This window comes from Galeopterus variegatus, unplaced genomic scaffold (genome assembly GCF_000696425.1).
Source record: "Galeopterus variegatus unplaced genomic scaffold, G_variegatus-3.0.2 Scaffold360, whole genome shotgun sequence".
In the NCBI taxonomy this organism is placed as follows: Eukaryota; Metazoa; Chordata; class Mammalia; order Dermoptera; family Cynocephalidae; genus Galeopterus; species Galeopterus variegatus.
This window is the reverse complement of record NW_007726471.1, coordinates 615,974-631,065: the sequence shown is the minus strand read 5'-3', so window position 1 is coordinate 631,065 and position 15,092 is coordinate 615,974. Positions and strand designations below refer to the sequence as shown.

At 39.0% G+C, this 15,092-nt stretch overlaps 1 protein-coding gene across 3 annotated transcripts in view; it reads left to right on the top strand.

Moving 5' to 3' along the window:
* TRIP4 (thyroid hormone receptor interactor 4) overlaps nucleotides 1–15,092 on the top strand; it is a 62,110-nt gene that overhangs the window by 22,392 nt on the left and 24,626 nt on the right. For 2 of the 3 annotated variants that reach the window (XM_008567971.1, XM_008567973.1), the window contains exons 6-9: nucleotides 852–981; nucleotides 3,350–3,565; nucleotides 6,483–6,609; nucleotides 12,956–13,143. In XM_008567971.1, coding sequence (XP_008566193.1) covers nucleotides 852–981; nucleotides 3,350–3,565; nucleotides 6,483–6,609; nucleotides 12,956–13,143 — 661 coding nt within the window. The remainder of the gene's footprint in view (nucleotides 1–851; nucleotides 982–3,349; nucleotides 3,566–6,482; nucleotides 6,610–12,955; nucleotides 13,144–15,092) is intronic. The other variant, XM_008567972.1, reaches the window with a different exon arrangement.

The following is a 15,092-nucleotide window of genomic DNA, read 5'->3' as shown; positions in this document are numbered from 1 at the left end:
CTATCCAGTGCACCACGGGGGCGGCCCTTTTTTTTTTTTTTTTTTAATTTTAAGAGAAAGATCTGACAGCACTTGAACAGGCGTGGAGTTTTAGGTAAAGAGAAAGGTCAGCATTTATTGTAGCCAAATTATTTTCCTAAACCATTTTGTATCTTATCATAATCTATGAATTTCTTTTTTAGGATATATAGATTTATGGTACTCTGTCACAAAGGAGACAACATGTGGCGCGTGGCATGAATTTGGCTTTAGAGTCAGACCTAAGTTTGAATTTTATTTCCATCTTCTAATTTCTGAGTGAACTCAAGAAATGTATTATCATCTGTGAACTTTAGTTTCCTTATTTGTAAAACAAAGATAATGTAAACTATCTTAAAGGATTATTGTGAGAATTAAGTAATATATATATATATTAAGTGCCTTAGCATCTAGTAGATTCTCATTGACTATTTATTTCTGCCCCTTTCCTGAAAATTTTCTTTTTTTCTTCATTATTTAGTTTTTAGTTTGATATATAAAAGTACATTTAAAGGTGATATTCAGTCCTATGCAGTAAAGTTTTTCATTTATAAGGCATATTTATGTTGTGTTGTTAAACAGTTAGTACCCTTATTGATCCAAATTTCTATAAGGGAGGGAAAGGACTCTAACATTTAGTGAGAACCTCGTGTGTTAAGCACTGCTTGATGCTTTACAGGTAAGGCCTGGCCTGTGTACTTTGTTTGCAATTGAAATGAAGGCTCCAGGACATCAAGCCAGAACCAGATATTCTAATATTTCTTTTGCTGCACCGTGATACAACAAATTTGTATTATAGGCTGACACCATTTGATTTCCTTATTGAATTTCAGGGATGGAGAATTCTGGAAAGGCGGACATCTCTACTAAGGACCTTCTTCCTCATCAAGAGTCGCGAATTAAGTCTGGTTTGGAGAAGGCTATCAAGCATAAAGACAAACTGTTAGAGTTTGACAGAACTAGGTATGATAGGGTTAGAATAACAAATGCTAAGAAATAGGCTAGTCTACAGATTTTGGTCATTAAAACATTATTTTGGCGCTTACCTTCTCAAGGTGGGTTGTGAAAGAGTTAACAGCAATAGAAGAACTGGATGCTCAATGTAGAAGGCCTATGTCTGGTTTTTTAACCCATGTTTGAATAAAATAGGCTCCAGCCAAGAGAATCCTACCCTGTAGCATTTTTGTTTCTTGGCAAATGCTAGTATACTCCATGGATAGTTGATTTGGGTTAACAGAATTTCCCATTTGTTTCACTTCCAGCTATTCATTTATTCAGTCAACATATATTAGAGTCTCTGCCATGTGTAAACTGCTGGGTTGGACTCTGGAGAATCTATAAGCAAATTGCATCTGGGAGAGCATAGGTAGTGCCATATTGTTAGAAGGCATGATTTATCCTTCTCCTTCCTTTGACACTGAATTTGTTTTCTGTTCCTAAATTTGTTAAATGTACCCAAATTGGCTTTACACTCCTACACTATTATTCTTTAACCCTCTAACTTCTTTTTAGGAAATATATTTATGATTTATTCTATTTCTGATTTTTTTCTTATTTTGGACAAAATATGTATTGAAAACCAGTTAATAATAAAGAATGTTTAGATAGGACTTATATACCCCCTTCTCAAATGGCTGTGTAAGAATCTGTGAAGGTCTTAGAGAGACCCTGAATCTTTTACTTACTGTAAGTGGCTTGGTAATCTATTGCTGGCATTATAATGCTTTGGTGAGACACACCTGCTACTTCCAAACCATTTGCTGTGAATATATGAGATATAACTTAAAAAGTTATTCCTTAAGTAAACCCACCATAAGGTATGTAACTCATATTCACTCTTTTTTTTTTTTTTTCCTTTTTTTTTTGTCTTTTTTCATGTCCGGCAACGGATCGCAACCCTCAGTGTCGCGCCCGTACCGGACCGGGACCGGCAACGGGATCGCACCCCTCGGTGTTGCGCCCGCACCTCTCTCAGCCAGTGAGCGGCCGGTCTGTATGTGGGATCCGACCCCTCGGCAGGAGCACCACCGCACTCCCCAGCGGTGCACTGTAGCAGTGCGCCGCTGGGCCAGCCTCCTCATATTCACTCTTAAACCTATAAATATCACATTTCACCCTACCCAGTAAAACTCAGTAAAAAAAAAAAAAAAAAAACTAAAAAAAAAAAAAAAAAAACTAAAAAAAAAAAAAAAAAAACTAAAAAAAAAAAAAAAAAAACTAAAAAAAAAAAAAAAAAAAATCTAATAAATAAATAAATAAATCCCTCTACCAGCCAGCTGCCAAAATAAATAAATAAATAAAATGTATCATTAGAGATGTGATACTTAAAGGATACATTTCTTGGTAAATAGAAACTGGAAAGGATCTCTCCCTATTGATGTTGCTGCTTTGTTGGTATGTTTAAGGGTACCAGTTGCATTATCTAGGTATGCATATAAGATCAATTTGGTCCTGAGTCCTCTTAAACGTCCCACTCTAAGTCTGCTTTAAGATAAAATCTTTTGGAATTCCAGCGGAGTCCTGAAAAATTGAAATGAGTATGTGAATCTGACTTCAGTATTTCCCTTATGCCAATATATATCACTGATTTGTAATTATGGAAAGATTCAGTCTTAACTGGATTTGTAACTTTGGAGTAATCACTTAACTTCCGTGAGCCCCAGGCTCATTATCTGTAGAATGAGGGAATCAGATCAAGATTCCTTCTAGTTCTTAATTTCTTTGTCAGTATGATCTTAAAGATAGGCCTGATTGTCATATCTTGGAACTTGGCCCCAGTGTGTTAATGAGGGACTGGAGATTGGGGGAGGGAGAAGTGTGGAAACTGACATATAGTAGTAGAGCAATAGAATGTCCTAAGAGTAAATAGTTAAGCTACAAGACTGAGATTTCAGGGTAGAACTCCTGTAAGCAAATGGGTCTAGCAAGAGTAGACTGGATCTCAGTTATAGAGGGACTAGGATATTGAGTAAGCTGCCAAGACATTAACTCAGATGGAGCAAAACCATGTTAAAGCCCAGTTACCAAAAGGTGAAGACTGGACTAGAAAGAAAGGTAGAAGGTCAACGGATCATGGTGCTGTGTCTTTTTTCTGCCTTAGACTGAGATTAATTCTAGGAGCTAAACTGAGCCTGCAGTGGAGATAAATGCAGAAGCTGGGAACCAGACAGAGCTTGACCTGATTTTAAAACATTCTTGGGCATCTAGGTTTGAGACAGTAAACTCAAGGACAGCAGAAGATTAAGCTACCTTGAAACAGTTTCCCAGTAATCAGTCCTTGTTTGTCAACAGGCAACCTAATAGCCATGTTTTTTTTTTTTTCTTCCCTTAGCATTCGAAGGACCCAAGTCATTGATGATGAGTCAGATTACTTTGCCAGTGATTCTAACCAGTGGTTGTCCAAAATTGAGCGGGAAACCCTGCAGAAGCGAGAGGAGGAGCTGAGAGAACTTCGACATGCCTCTCGACTGTCTAAGAAGGTCACCATTGACTTCGCAGGCAGGAAGATCCTGGAAGAAGAAAATCCACTAGCAGAGTATCATAGCAGGTAAATGGGCAGCACCAGAAAGGTTCTGAAAGAAAATGTAGGTTGTCTGTAAAGGATTTTCCTTTTCTAATGGATCTGTTATTTGTATTGATTTTAAAAATAATGTGTTCATTTGGAATAGAAAGAATGTAAGAGTAGCTAAGAAATTTTTGAAAATGAACAGTGAAGGGAACTTATTCTACTAGATAATTAACTGGCACTGTTTTTGAAACAATCAGGTAACATTTGGGCACAGGAATGGACCAATGAAACATAGAATCCAGGAAGAGACTGGTGTTTTTACATTGTGTGTGCATGTGTATGTGTGTATATGTGCGTGAATTTAGTAATCAATAAAGCTAACATTTCTAAGCAGTAAGGAAAGGATTAAATATGTAATGTTGATAATGATTGATCACCAGTTCGGAAAAAAAATCTAGATTGGATCTCTGTCTGAAACTGTACTTTGATGATAGGTTTGACTAAAGAGTTAAATGTAAAAGAAATAAAAGGATCAGGAAGAATGGAGAAATAAGGAGAATATAGCTATAGTTTTGGTGTGATAAATCTCTTTGTAAGCAAGATGCAAAACTCTGAAGTCATAAAGACATAAGATACTTAAAGTAAAAATACTATACCAAACTGGGAGAAAATAAACAGTTTTAACAAAAAAGCACTGTCTATACCTAAAAAGACCTCCTGCAAATTAAAATAAAAAGACAAAAAAATCCAGTAGGAAAATGAGAAAAGGATAAGAAAACACAATTCACAGTTGGGAAAATACAGATAGCCAATATAATTTTGAAAAGATGCACAACTAATTATCAGGAAATGGAAATTTTAAAACATAATGTGTCCTTTTTCAGCTCATCAAATTTGGCTAAAATTTAAGAAATAATATTGCATTATGTGTGAAAGGAAAATGGATATGTTCTTTTATTGTGGATGAGATTATTAAGTGGCACAGCCTACATACTACATGATTCTAAATATACAGTAGTTGCCAAGGGTTAGAAGGGAGGGAGAAAAATAGGTGGAGCACAGAGGATTTTTAGGGCAGTGAAACTCCTCTATATGAAATGATAATGGTGGATACATGTCATTATAAATCTGTCCAAACTCATAAAACATACAAGAATGAACCCTAATGTAAACTATGGTCTTTGGGTGATAGTGATGTGTCACTGCAGATTTATCACTTGTAAGAAGTGTAGCACTCTTGTGGGGGATATTGATATAATGGATGAGGCTGTGTATGAGGTCACTTCAAAAAGTTCATGGAAAAATAGAATTAAAAGATATGAATCTTTCCTGAACCCTTTGAATTAACCTGGGGATGTTTGGGAAATCTCTGTACCTTGCTCTCAATTTTGTTATGAATCTAAAACTGCTCTAAAAAATAGTTTATTAACATAAACAAATAAACAACAAAAAATGGTACAGCCTTTTAGAATAGAATTGGGCAGTACCTCAGAATTTAAATTGTGCATGCGTTTCAATTTATTGATTACATACCAGCTATCAATATGACAGTTTTCTCTTCCCCTTGTCAACAATTTTTTAAAAAATATTTGCCATTCTGACAGATGAAAAATGGAATTTCATTATAATTTTTATTCACATTTCTTTGCTTTGGTCATATGCTAGTAAGTGTGAGTGTTCTAAAAATGTATTGAGTAACTATTTGTAATATTTCTTTTATAGATTCTAGAGTTTTGGATATACTTAACCACAGTACTGTGTCTCAGATCTTTTCCTTTCCTTTAGATCCCACTATCCCCATTCTGTTTTAGACTTACCTCATCCGACAAATTCGTTTAATTTTTTTTTTTTTTTTAGCTTCATGCCTTTGTTCCTGCTTTTCCCTCTGTTTGGAATTATCTCCCCCAATCTTTGCCTTTCAAATATCTACCTCTCCCTTGACCCTACTTGGTACAACAAGTGGAATGATGCAATAATAACCACCAGATGAATTGTGTCTGTCTTATGGTAATTATTACATCCTCTCATATGGTTTGTCATCTGTGTAGCTGTCTTAAACTTGCCACTTAAATTCAAAGCTTCTTGAAGGCAGGAACCATGTTCTCCACACCTTTTAAGTTGCCTTGCATATAAGCGGTTTCTAACAAACATCTTGATTTGAATTCAAGGTCAAGTTCAGCGTTTTCTATTAGTTGAAGCTTTTCATTATGTTGTGCCTCAGAATTATCATCATGTTTTTTAAGCATCCACAGGGTGATGAAATATAGCAGCAAGTAACATAGAGCTATAGAGTAGAATAATATAGGATTCCTGCAAGGCCTATGATCTCTTAGTTATCAGTAAGATTCCACAGTCTTTAAAATCATCACATTCTTTTATAGATTTAGAGCCAAATGCCCAAAGCCAACACCATAGGCACAGTATATAACATGGTATGTATCCAGTGATTGTTGAGATAGTAGATGCTATAGGATTTCAGAGAAAAGAGTAAGCACTTTTGTGCTGAGCCAGTAGGGGGCCTCTTTAGAACTTCTGAGCCCTGAATCAAGAATAGAAATCAGCATGGAAGAGTGGAGAGGGACTCCTGAGTAGGCAGAGGACTGTGTAGGGTGTGTTGAGTTGATAAGCTACCATAGAATAATCTTCTGTGAGTCAGGTTATTTCTAGGCAACTTTTCTAATCTTGGCATGTTTAGTGATCTTGTTAAACAGATGAATGATTGGAGTGTGCCCTACCTATTTTCTTGGTGTTCTGGAACTTTTACTAACTCATATTCTTTACGGTTCTTGGTATGAAGAGAAGGAAGTTGGGATGGGGAGCAGTGAAGATCATCTGTGGAGTCCTCTTAGAATTCCATATTTTATTACTGTTGAAGGGTTTTATGTTGGTGGTAAGTAAGGGCATTCTGAGCATAGAACATTACCAATTATTGCATCCTTTTGGTTTGTTATCACAGACTAGATGAGACAATACAGGCTATTGCCAGTGGAACCCTGAACCAGCCGTTGACCGAATTGGATAGATCTTCTGAAGAGCCTTTGGGAGTTCTGGTAAATCCCAACCTGTACCAGTCCCCTCCCCAGGTTAGTGGACCTTTGCTCTAAGTGATAATGAGAGAAGTTTGGCCCCAAATATTTCTTCTTTCAAGTGTGTCTGTTTCATAGGCTTTAGATACCAACTAGTTTTCTCAACACACCCACCAACCTTACTCTGTGGCCCAATTTTTCCAATTTTTATTGTAGCACTTCTGACAAGTTGACCTGTATTATCTTCTGTTTTCCCCAAGAGAGAGTTTTATTAAGTACTGTAGAAATTTAGACAATAATCCCATGGTCCTTTTATTAATGGTCTTTCTCTATCTTTTATAGAATATGGGTAGTCCCATAGAATGGTGTTTTAAATTAATTTATTAATTTACTCATTCATTGTCATCATTCATTTTACTATCAAATACATTGAGCTTCTACTATGGACAGGCATAGTAGTAAATGATCAACCAGACACTGATTCTGTTCTCAAAGAACTCACAAACTAGTAGGGGAAAAGAATTACATAAGCAGCTCTAATACTAATAGAGTATAATTAAAATGCTGTGGAAATCCAGAAGAGGGAGAGACTACTTCCAGCTGAAGGGAATCAAAGAGGATTTTATAGGGAAGCTGGCATTTATTAAAAGTAAATATTCAAGAAAATGAGTGTTTGCAGAAGTGGGGGAAAAACATTCCAGGCAGAATGAACTGTAGGAACAAAGGCATTTGTACACGAAAACATAGGATATATATAGGTAATAGTGAATACAGGCTATCTAGACAGGACTCATAAAATATATTATCATGAAAAATAGAGTAGGGTTAGGTAGATAGGACCAGACCACTAAAGAAGTTAAATGTTTAGGAAGTTTTAATATTTTTATTTTATAAATAAATGTGAGCCATAGAAGGTTCTTAAGCAGAGAGATTATGCAATCAAGATAATGCTTTAGACAGTTTAATGGGAAATCTTTACTCAGCACTGTATATGTGCCAGGTTCTGTACTAGGTACTGGGAAACTAAGAGGTAAAGGCCCAGTGCTTGTCCTTAAGGACTTCAAGTTTAGTGAGAAGATGTGTATGAATACAATAATGCAATAATTGCAATTTTTTTTTTTTTAAAGATGACCGGTAAGGGGATCTGAACCCTTGGCCTTGGTATTATCAGCACCACACTCTCCCAAGTGAGCCATGGGCCACCCCTAATAACTGCAATTTTTAAAGATAATTGCCATAATAGATACATGTTGTGGATACAGTAAGACTTTAGGAGAGTGTTCATAAATCTGGTAGAAGAGTTACAGAAGAAATAGTGTTTGAGAAGAGACTTAAGGGATGAATAGGAATTTCCAAGCAGACAAATCTGGGGAGGGAATTCCAGATAGAAGGTACAACATATGGAGCAAAGTTGGGGCCCAGGGCCCGCCTACACTCCACACCCCTCCCTGCTGCTGGCTTCCACATCTGGGCAGGGGCAGCATGTCAGAAGCGGCTGCACTTGTGTGCGAGAGGTGGCAGGGAGGTTATGAATTTCAGGAGAATAAAACACATTTGCCACAGATTATTTTGTATAAAATCATCTTGTGGCCTGAGCAAAAGTTGTGGGAGGAAGCAGCAGAATATGAAGATGAAATAGGGTGGGGCATGATTATGAAGTATATTGAAGTTCTGGAAATGGAATTGTTGGGACAAAGGAGGAAAACTAATCGTTATCAAAATATCAGAAGGCTTCCAGTCAAGATGGCAGAATAGACGGTCCCCAGTGTCACTCTCCCACAAATCAACCAATTTACAGCTATTAAAAAGCAACAACAGGGGCCGGCCCGTGGCTCACTCGGTAGAGTGCGGTGCTGATAACACCAAGGCCGCGGGTTCGGATCCCGTATAGGGATGGCCGGTTCGCTCACTGGCTGAGCGTGGTGCTGACAACACCAAGTCGAGGGTTGAGATCCCCTTACCGGTCATCTTTTAAAAAAAAAAAAAAAAAAGCAACAACAGCCAAGTTGGGGCCACTAGAGCTCAGGGGAAGAGGAGAAGAGACCTTTGGAGTGTATGAAAGCGGGAGAAGCAATGATGAGAAAAAGAAAAAAAACCCCTCTGACTGTTTTGAATCCCAGCCATTTCCAGGCTGGAGCTGCTGAGCATATGGAGCAGGAGCTGGCAGAAGCCACAGCTGTGCCCTTTGGATGAAGTTGCTTGGAGGAAGCAGGGGAGAAGAGGGCCTTGGTGGCTTCCAGGCCAGCAAGACCACTAATAGGGTTCCCTTGGACCCAGATAGGAGCAAGGAGCCACAACAACTGAAAAAAAAGAGGCCAGTGAGTCATTGCAAGGGACCAGAGCATAGCCTGTCCCATGGGAAGTGTTTGGAGTACAGGTGGTGGGGGAGATGGGCCCATCAGGGGAGCACTGGGGCACAGCAAGGACAGCTGATATGCCCCCCAATCAGCATAGGGCCACTCAGATGCGACTGGTCAGGAATATAAAATTGCATGGGATGCAGTTTGATGAAAAGACTCAGGCCCAGACCAGTGTTTCTACACAACCCAGGTGCACCGGATTTCACTAGAACTGGAAGTACCTCTAAAGTCAACCACTAAAACCTGAGCTGCACAAAAAAAGCTTTCCCTAAGGAATCAGCAACAAAGCAGCAATTTAGCTCAATCACAGAGCTCGAGTACTGGTCTTCACAGGAAGTTCCCCCATTTTAGAAGTAAGCAAAGAACAACAAATTAGTTTCTGTGCAGAGTTTGAGTGGTGGGAACAGCAAATAATCCAACACAGAACTGAAAGAAAAAACAAAGTACCTGCAACCAGAGGCAAAGTTTGATATTAACTAGTAAAGGTCTCATTTCACCAAATAACACCTATAACAGCTAGAAGGACCGAAAGTCCCCTGGCTACTAAACCAGAAAGGGGAGAGGGCCGGGGACCTCAGCTTTGTGCCTCCGACACCCACAACAGTCCCGAGGGTGGGGGAAGAGGGCCTTGGCCGCACACCCCTGACAAGTGCAACCACCCCAGCGATGACCACTGAACCACTGCAAGAAGCACCCTGGGCTCTCCCAAGCCAGGGTAACAGGGGGCCTTGGGCCTCGGTCATGCTCTCCCCAACATGAACAACCAGGCTAGTGATGACCACTGAGCCACCGGAAGCACCCTGGGCTCTCCTGACTGGTGGTGGGCAGCTGAGGGCCTTGGTCGTGCTCCCTCATCAGAAGCAATCAGCCCAGCAACAACCCCCAGGCTGCCACAGGAAGCACCCCAGGCTCTCCTGAGCTGGAGCAGTGGGGGAGCCTTGGGCCTTGATCACTCCCCTGACATGAGCAACGAGCCCAGTGACAAACACCGAGCCGTTTCAGGAAGTGCCCTGGGCTCTCCCAAGCCAGGATGGTGGGGGGTCGAGAGCCTCAGCCATGCCCCTGCGACACCCACAGCCAGCTAACCAACGACCACCAAGCTGCAGCAAGAAAGGTCCTGGGTTCCCAAGTTGGTGGTGGGAGGTGAGGGCTTTTGCCACATCCCCCTGACATCTGCACCCAGCCTGGCGATGACCAAGCCACTGCTGGAAGCCCCCCGATCTCCCCTGTGGGACTGTGGGGGGTACCACAGGCCTCAGTCCTGCCCGTCCTCCTTCCTCCTTCTTCAATCACATTTCCTTCCCCTTTCCCTTCTCCGTCTCCCTCCCAGCTGCTCTGCAACAGCATCATAGAATGTAAAAAATAATAATAAAAAATTTTTTAAAAAGTACATGTGCAAAGACTCAGCAGCCTGAGAGCATTGCGGGTTTGTGGGGAATCACAAATTATTAAATATAATTATGGACTTGTAGGTATATTGGTTTCCTAGGGCTGCCATAAAAAAGTAACATAAACTGAGTGACATAAAACAACAGAAATATATTCCCTCACATCTGAAGGCTAGAAGTCTGAAATCAAGTTGTTGGCAGGACCACATTCCCTCCAAAGGTCTTACAGGAGAATGCTTCCTTGCCTCATTTCAGCTTCTGGTGGCCCCGGGCGCTCCTTGACATACAGCTGCATCACTCCAATATCTGCCTCTGTCTTCACATAGCCTTCTTCCCTGTGTGTCTCTGTCTCTGTGTATCCTCTCTTTTAATTCATTGGATTTAGGGTTCATCTTAGTCCAGTATGACTTTAAGTTGACTGCATCTATAAAGACTCAATTTCCAAATAAGGTCATATTCAGAGATTCCAGATGAACATAAATTTTGGGGGGATAATACTCATCCCTAAGTACAGTAGACGATACCTGATCATGAAAGCCCTTATGTGTCATGCTAAGAAGTTCAGGTTTTATCTTAAAGTAGGCAAAAAGAATGGATTGGAGGGAAGGGTAAGACCAGAAGGCAGGGAAATTGCTAAAGAGGTTATGCAATAGCACAATGAGGAGATGATGAGAACCCAAATTAGTGTTGTAGCACTAGTAGGGCTAGAGTTATTCAAAGACTAAAACTGTAGACATAGAGACCAGTTAGTAGTTTCTATAATTGTGTTATTATTACAAGATAATGAGGGATTAATTTAGGAAAATAGCTGTATGATTAAAGACCAGAGCTGTAGCAGAGATAGAAGAGAGAATTTGGGTCTCAGAATTGTTCAAATATCAACATTCTTATGAAATCACTTATTTCCCCCATAATGGATCAATTCTTCCTCCATGTTCCTACATAAGAACTTCTATCCCTATTTAGTATTTACTCAGTGCTTTATGTTTTGGATAGTTATTAATGTATCTGTCTTTCACTAGGATTGTAAGTTCTTCAAAAGCAAGAACCATATCTTTTTTATACTTTATATGTCTCCCTAGTATGTGCTTTTCACATAGTTAAGTAATTAATGAATGTGTTTTTTTAAAGATGTGACACAATCGATGAGAATCATAAAATTTTATTGCAGAAAGATTCTTAGAGATTCATTTAGTCCAATTTCATTCTTTTACGGTTGAGAAAACTAAAACTTTTAAAGGTTAAATGACTGCGTAGGGTCTCCAGACTTCCACTCTAGCAGTTTTTTTTAATATAAATTATTAAATTAAAAAAAAAAGGTAAGACAACTAACCCCCAAACTTCACCAATCTAATAGATTCTTTTTTTTTGTTAACTTTGGAGCACTTGGTCTTTTTGTTCTGGAAGAAACATTAACCTTTGTCATTCTCTGACTGAGCTATTGCCATGACTTTTTGTCTCCTATAATTACCTGTACTCTAAAATTCTCTATTCCCTTTACATGATGAGAGCCTTATTTCAGTAGTGCTCTATCCTCTCTTTTATGAGACAAGTTGTTCATTGGAGGTTAAGAAGATACTTCATGCATCCAAGAGTCACAACTGCTGTCTCTGACTGTGGCAAATGTTGAAGCTGAGATGGTAATGAACTACTTGGGGACAATGGCAGTTGCAACTAAGGGACTAAGAGCAACCATTCACTAAGCTAGTGAAGGCCTAAAGTCAAAAATCTAATGGATATTTATCAAGAAAGCCACGAGAAAAGTATGCAAACAGGGATAAAGGGGGGGGGAGACCCCAGGGCAGAACCTCCTGAAATTTTATTTGAATAGACTATATACTTCATACTCCTTTGAGTTCAAGGATGCAGCACTCACCCACAGCTGGTGAATAGACTGTACTGCATACATACTCCCTTGAGCTCAAGGATGTAGCAGTTTCTAACAGCTGGTATTATCATCTTGAGAAATACTTTGTGCAGCACGTCCTGCATGGGGACTGGCACCATGTGTCTCTTCTGGCCATGGCCAGAGATCATGGCCATACTCTTAGCAGAACATATCACAAGATGTTAACCCTCTATACCTGACTGTATCTGTTTGGCTTTGTTATGGTACCAGCATGTGACTCTGCCTCTATGGATATGAAGAATTGTGGACCAAAAGGTTGAACCTTCATTTGGCTGATCACTATTATTATTATTATGTTGGAAAATGATCCAGAATCCAACATGGGTTATTAGTAAAAAGTGGAAAGCTGGCTAGTTAGCTCAGTTGATTAGAGCATGGTGCTGATAACGCCAATGTCTGGGGTTTGATCCCCATACCAGCCAACAAAAAAGTATGAAGTGGAAATAATTACAGCTCATTTGGTCTGATAGTTGTGCTTTGCTGGAATGAGGAAGCACCGTATGGAGAGTTCAACATTTGAATTATCCTTTAAGATGAGCCCTTGTTATCATACCTGAGACTCCTACTGAATTTATATCATCTCTACCCTTTTTGGCCTTGTTTCAGACAAAGATGGGATAAATTTTTCTAAGAAAATGTTCCCAGTATGATTTCCTCATTATTAGCATTCATCTCATTTTGTCCACCTACCCCAGGTTATTCTCTTGTCAGACAGAATTGTATGTTTGGTTTTTTTTCCTGTACAGTGGGTAGACCACATAGGTGCAGCCTCACAGAAGAAGGCTTTCCATTCAGCAGGACTGGGACTAGAGTTCAACTTACATCAGCACCAGCTGCGAATCCAGGATCAAGAATTTCAGGAAGGCTTTGATGGTGGCTGGTGCCTCTCTATACATCAGCCCTGGGCTTCTTTGCTTGTCAGAGGGATTAAAAGGTAAGAACAGAAATGAATATTAGCAGTGGAAGATCTTAGAGTGACATAAACTTGATTTAGAATTATGGATTGGAATCAATTTTTCCCAATCTAGTGATGATTTATAATACTCTTCAGTACATAGAACTTTAAACAATATATTCATGTTACAAGCTTTGTACTTTTTAAATTAATTAAAAAATTTTTAAATTGACAAAAATTGTAGTAGTAGTTTTTTATTGAATAGCTTAAAAAATAAATATATTCATGTTACAAGCTTTGTACTTTTTAAATTAATTTAAAAATTTTTAAATTGACAAAAATTGTAGTAGTAGTTTTTTATTGAATAGCTTAAAAAATAAACTGAGCTTAGAAAGTCTAAGGATCAAAGTCATAACAAATATAGAATGCCAGTTTTTTTCATCTTTGGGAGGAAATCTATTGAAAAAACTTCTCTTGGCTTTGTCTTGGTAATATACTACTCAGCAAACTTTATGGTTTGATTCTATTTGAAATTTAAAGTTTTTATGACTATTTATTCATTTTATTAAGACAACAGCATAACTGTGATTTTGTTTTCCTATTTATATATCTATCTATTAACCTGGTTAACCATATTGAGAAAGTATTTTACTATAAATTCCTTTTCTACAAAAAGTGGGAGAAGTAGTGAGGGATATTAGAGGTATTATAGAGCTGAGTTGTACCTGTTAGTGATGGTATAGCTTACTATTCCATGTTTTCATGTGCCTCAATTCAGTTTTTGAAAATAGATTTTTTGTTGTTGTTGTCTTTTTCGTGACCAGTAAGGGGATCGCAACCCTTGGCTTGGTGTCGTCCACACCACACTCAGCCAGTGAGCGCACCAGCCATTCCTATGTAGGATCCGAACCCGCGGCGGGAGCGACGCTGGCTCCCAGCACCGCACTCTCCCGAGTGCGCCATGGGGCCGGCCCGAAAATAGATTTTTTTCTTTACTTTTATACGTGTAAATAGAAAATTGTAAAATATGAAAAAGTAGCCATAAAAAGAAAGATCATTTATCATCTACCTAGAAACAGCAGTTGTTATCATTTTGGAGTGTTAGTTTCTATTCTTTTTCCTGTGCAAATTGTTATATAGTGGGATCATGACATATATTCATGTTTTGTTTTTCTTTCTTTTTTTTCTGTTTTCTTCTTTCATTTATCATTACGACATACTCATTTTTCCTTCATATTTTATCTGTTAGAATTTTATATGCCTGACAATGTCCTAACTCATAACAGTAAAAAACACCTTATATTTAAATAGAATTTTAATTTTCAAAGCAGTAGCTCTATGAAATAGATTAGGCCAGTATTATCACAATCTTTGACAAATGAGTACACTGAAGCAGGCAAAGTAGATTGCCTTTACTGAATTACAGAGCTAGTAAGTGGCCGAGATGGGACTAGAGTTAAGGTTTTCAAAGTGTTCTTTCCATTCTACTGTGCAGGCTTCAGTCATTTCTTTACTTTCCTGAAAGAAAACTTATCAACATTTGGGAACAATCATTTCTACTTTGGTAGTTTCACTATTAGTTGTCATTTCCCTCCTTTATTAAGGTGCACTACACTATTTTTCCCCCCTCTTGATGGTCAGGCTTTCTTGCTTTGGCTCCTAATTGTTTCATAGTCATGTGTGTAGTGCCATTAGAACAAGTGCACGTGGATCTGTTTCTGCTCCAGGACAACAAAATACTCAGATGTCTGTTCTTCCCATTTATTTCTCTGTGATTTAGGTGACTTCTTTTTCCAAAGTAGAAGACTAAACAGCTTGCCTTCTGGGGCCGGCCCGGTGGCGCACTGGATAAGTGCGCCGCTTGGGAAGCGCGGCGGCGCTCCCGCCCGAGGGTTCGGATCCCACATACAGACCGGTTCCCGCTCACTGGCTGAGCGAGGCGTGGGAGCAACGCCAAGGGTTGCAATCCCGTTGCCGGTCCCCGGTCC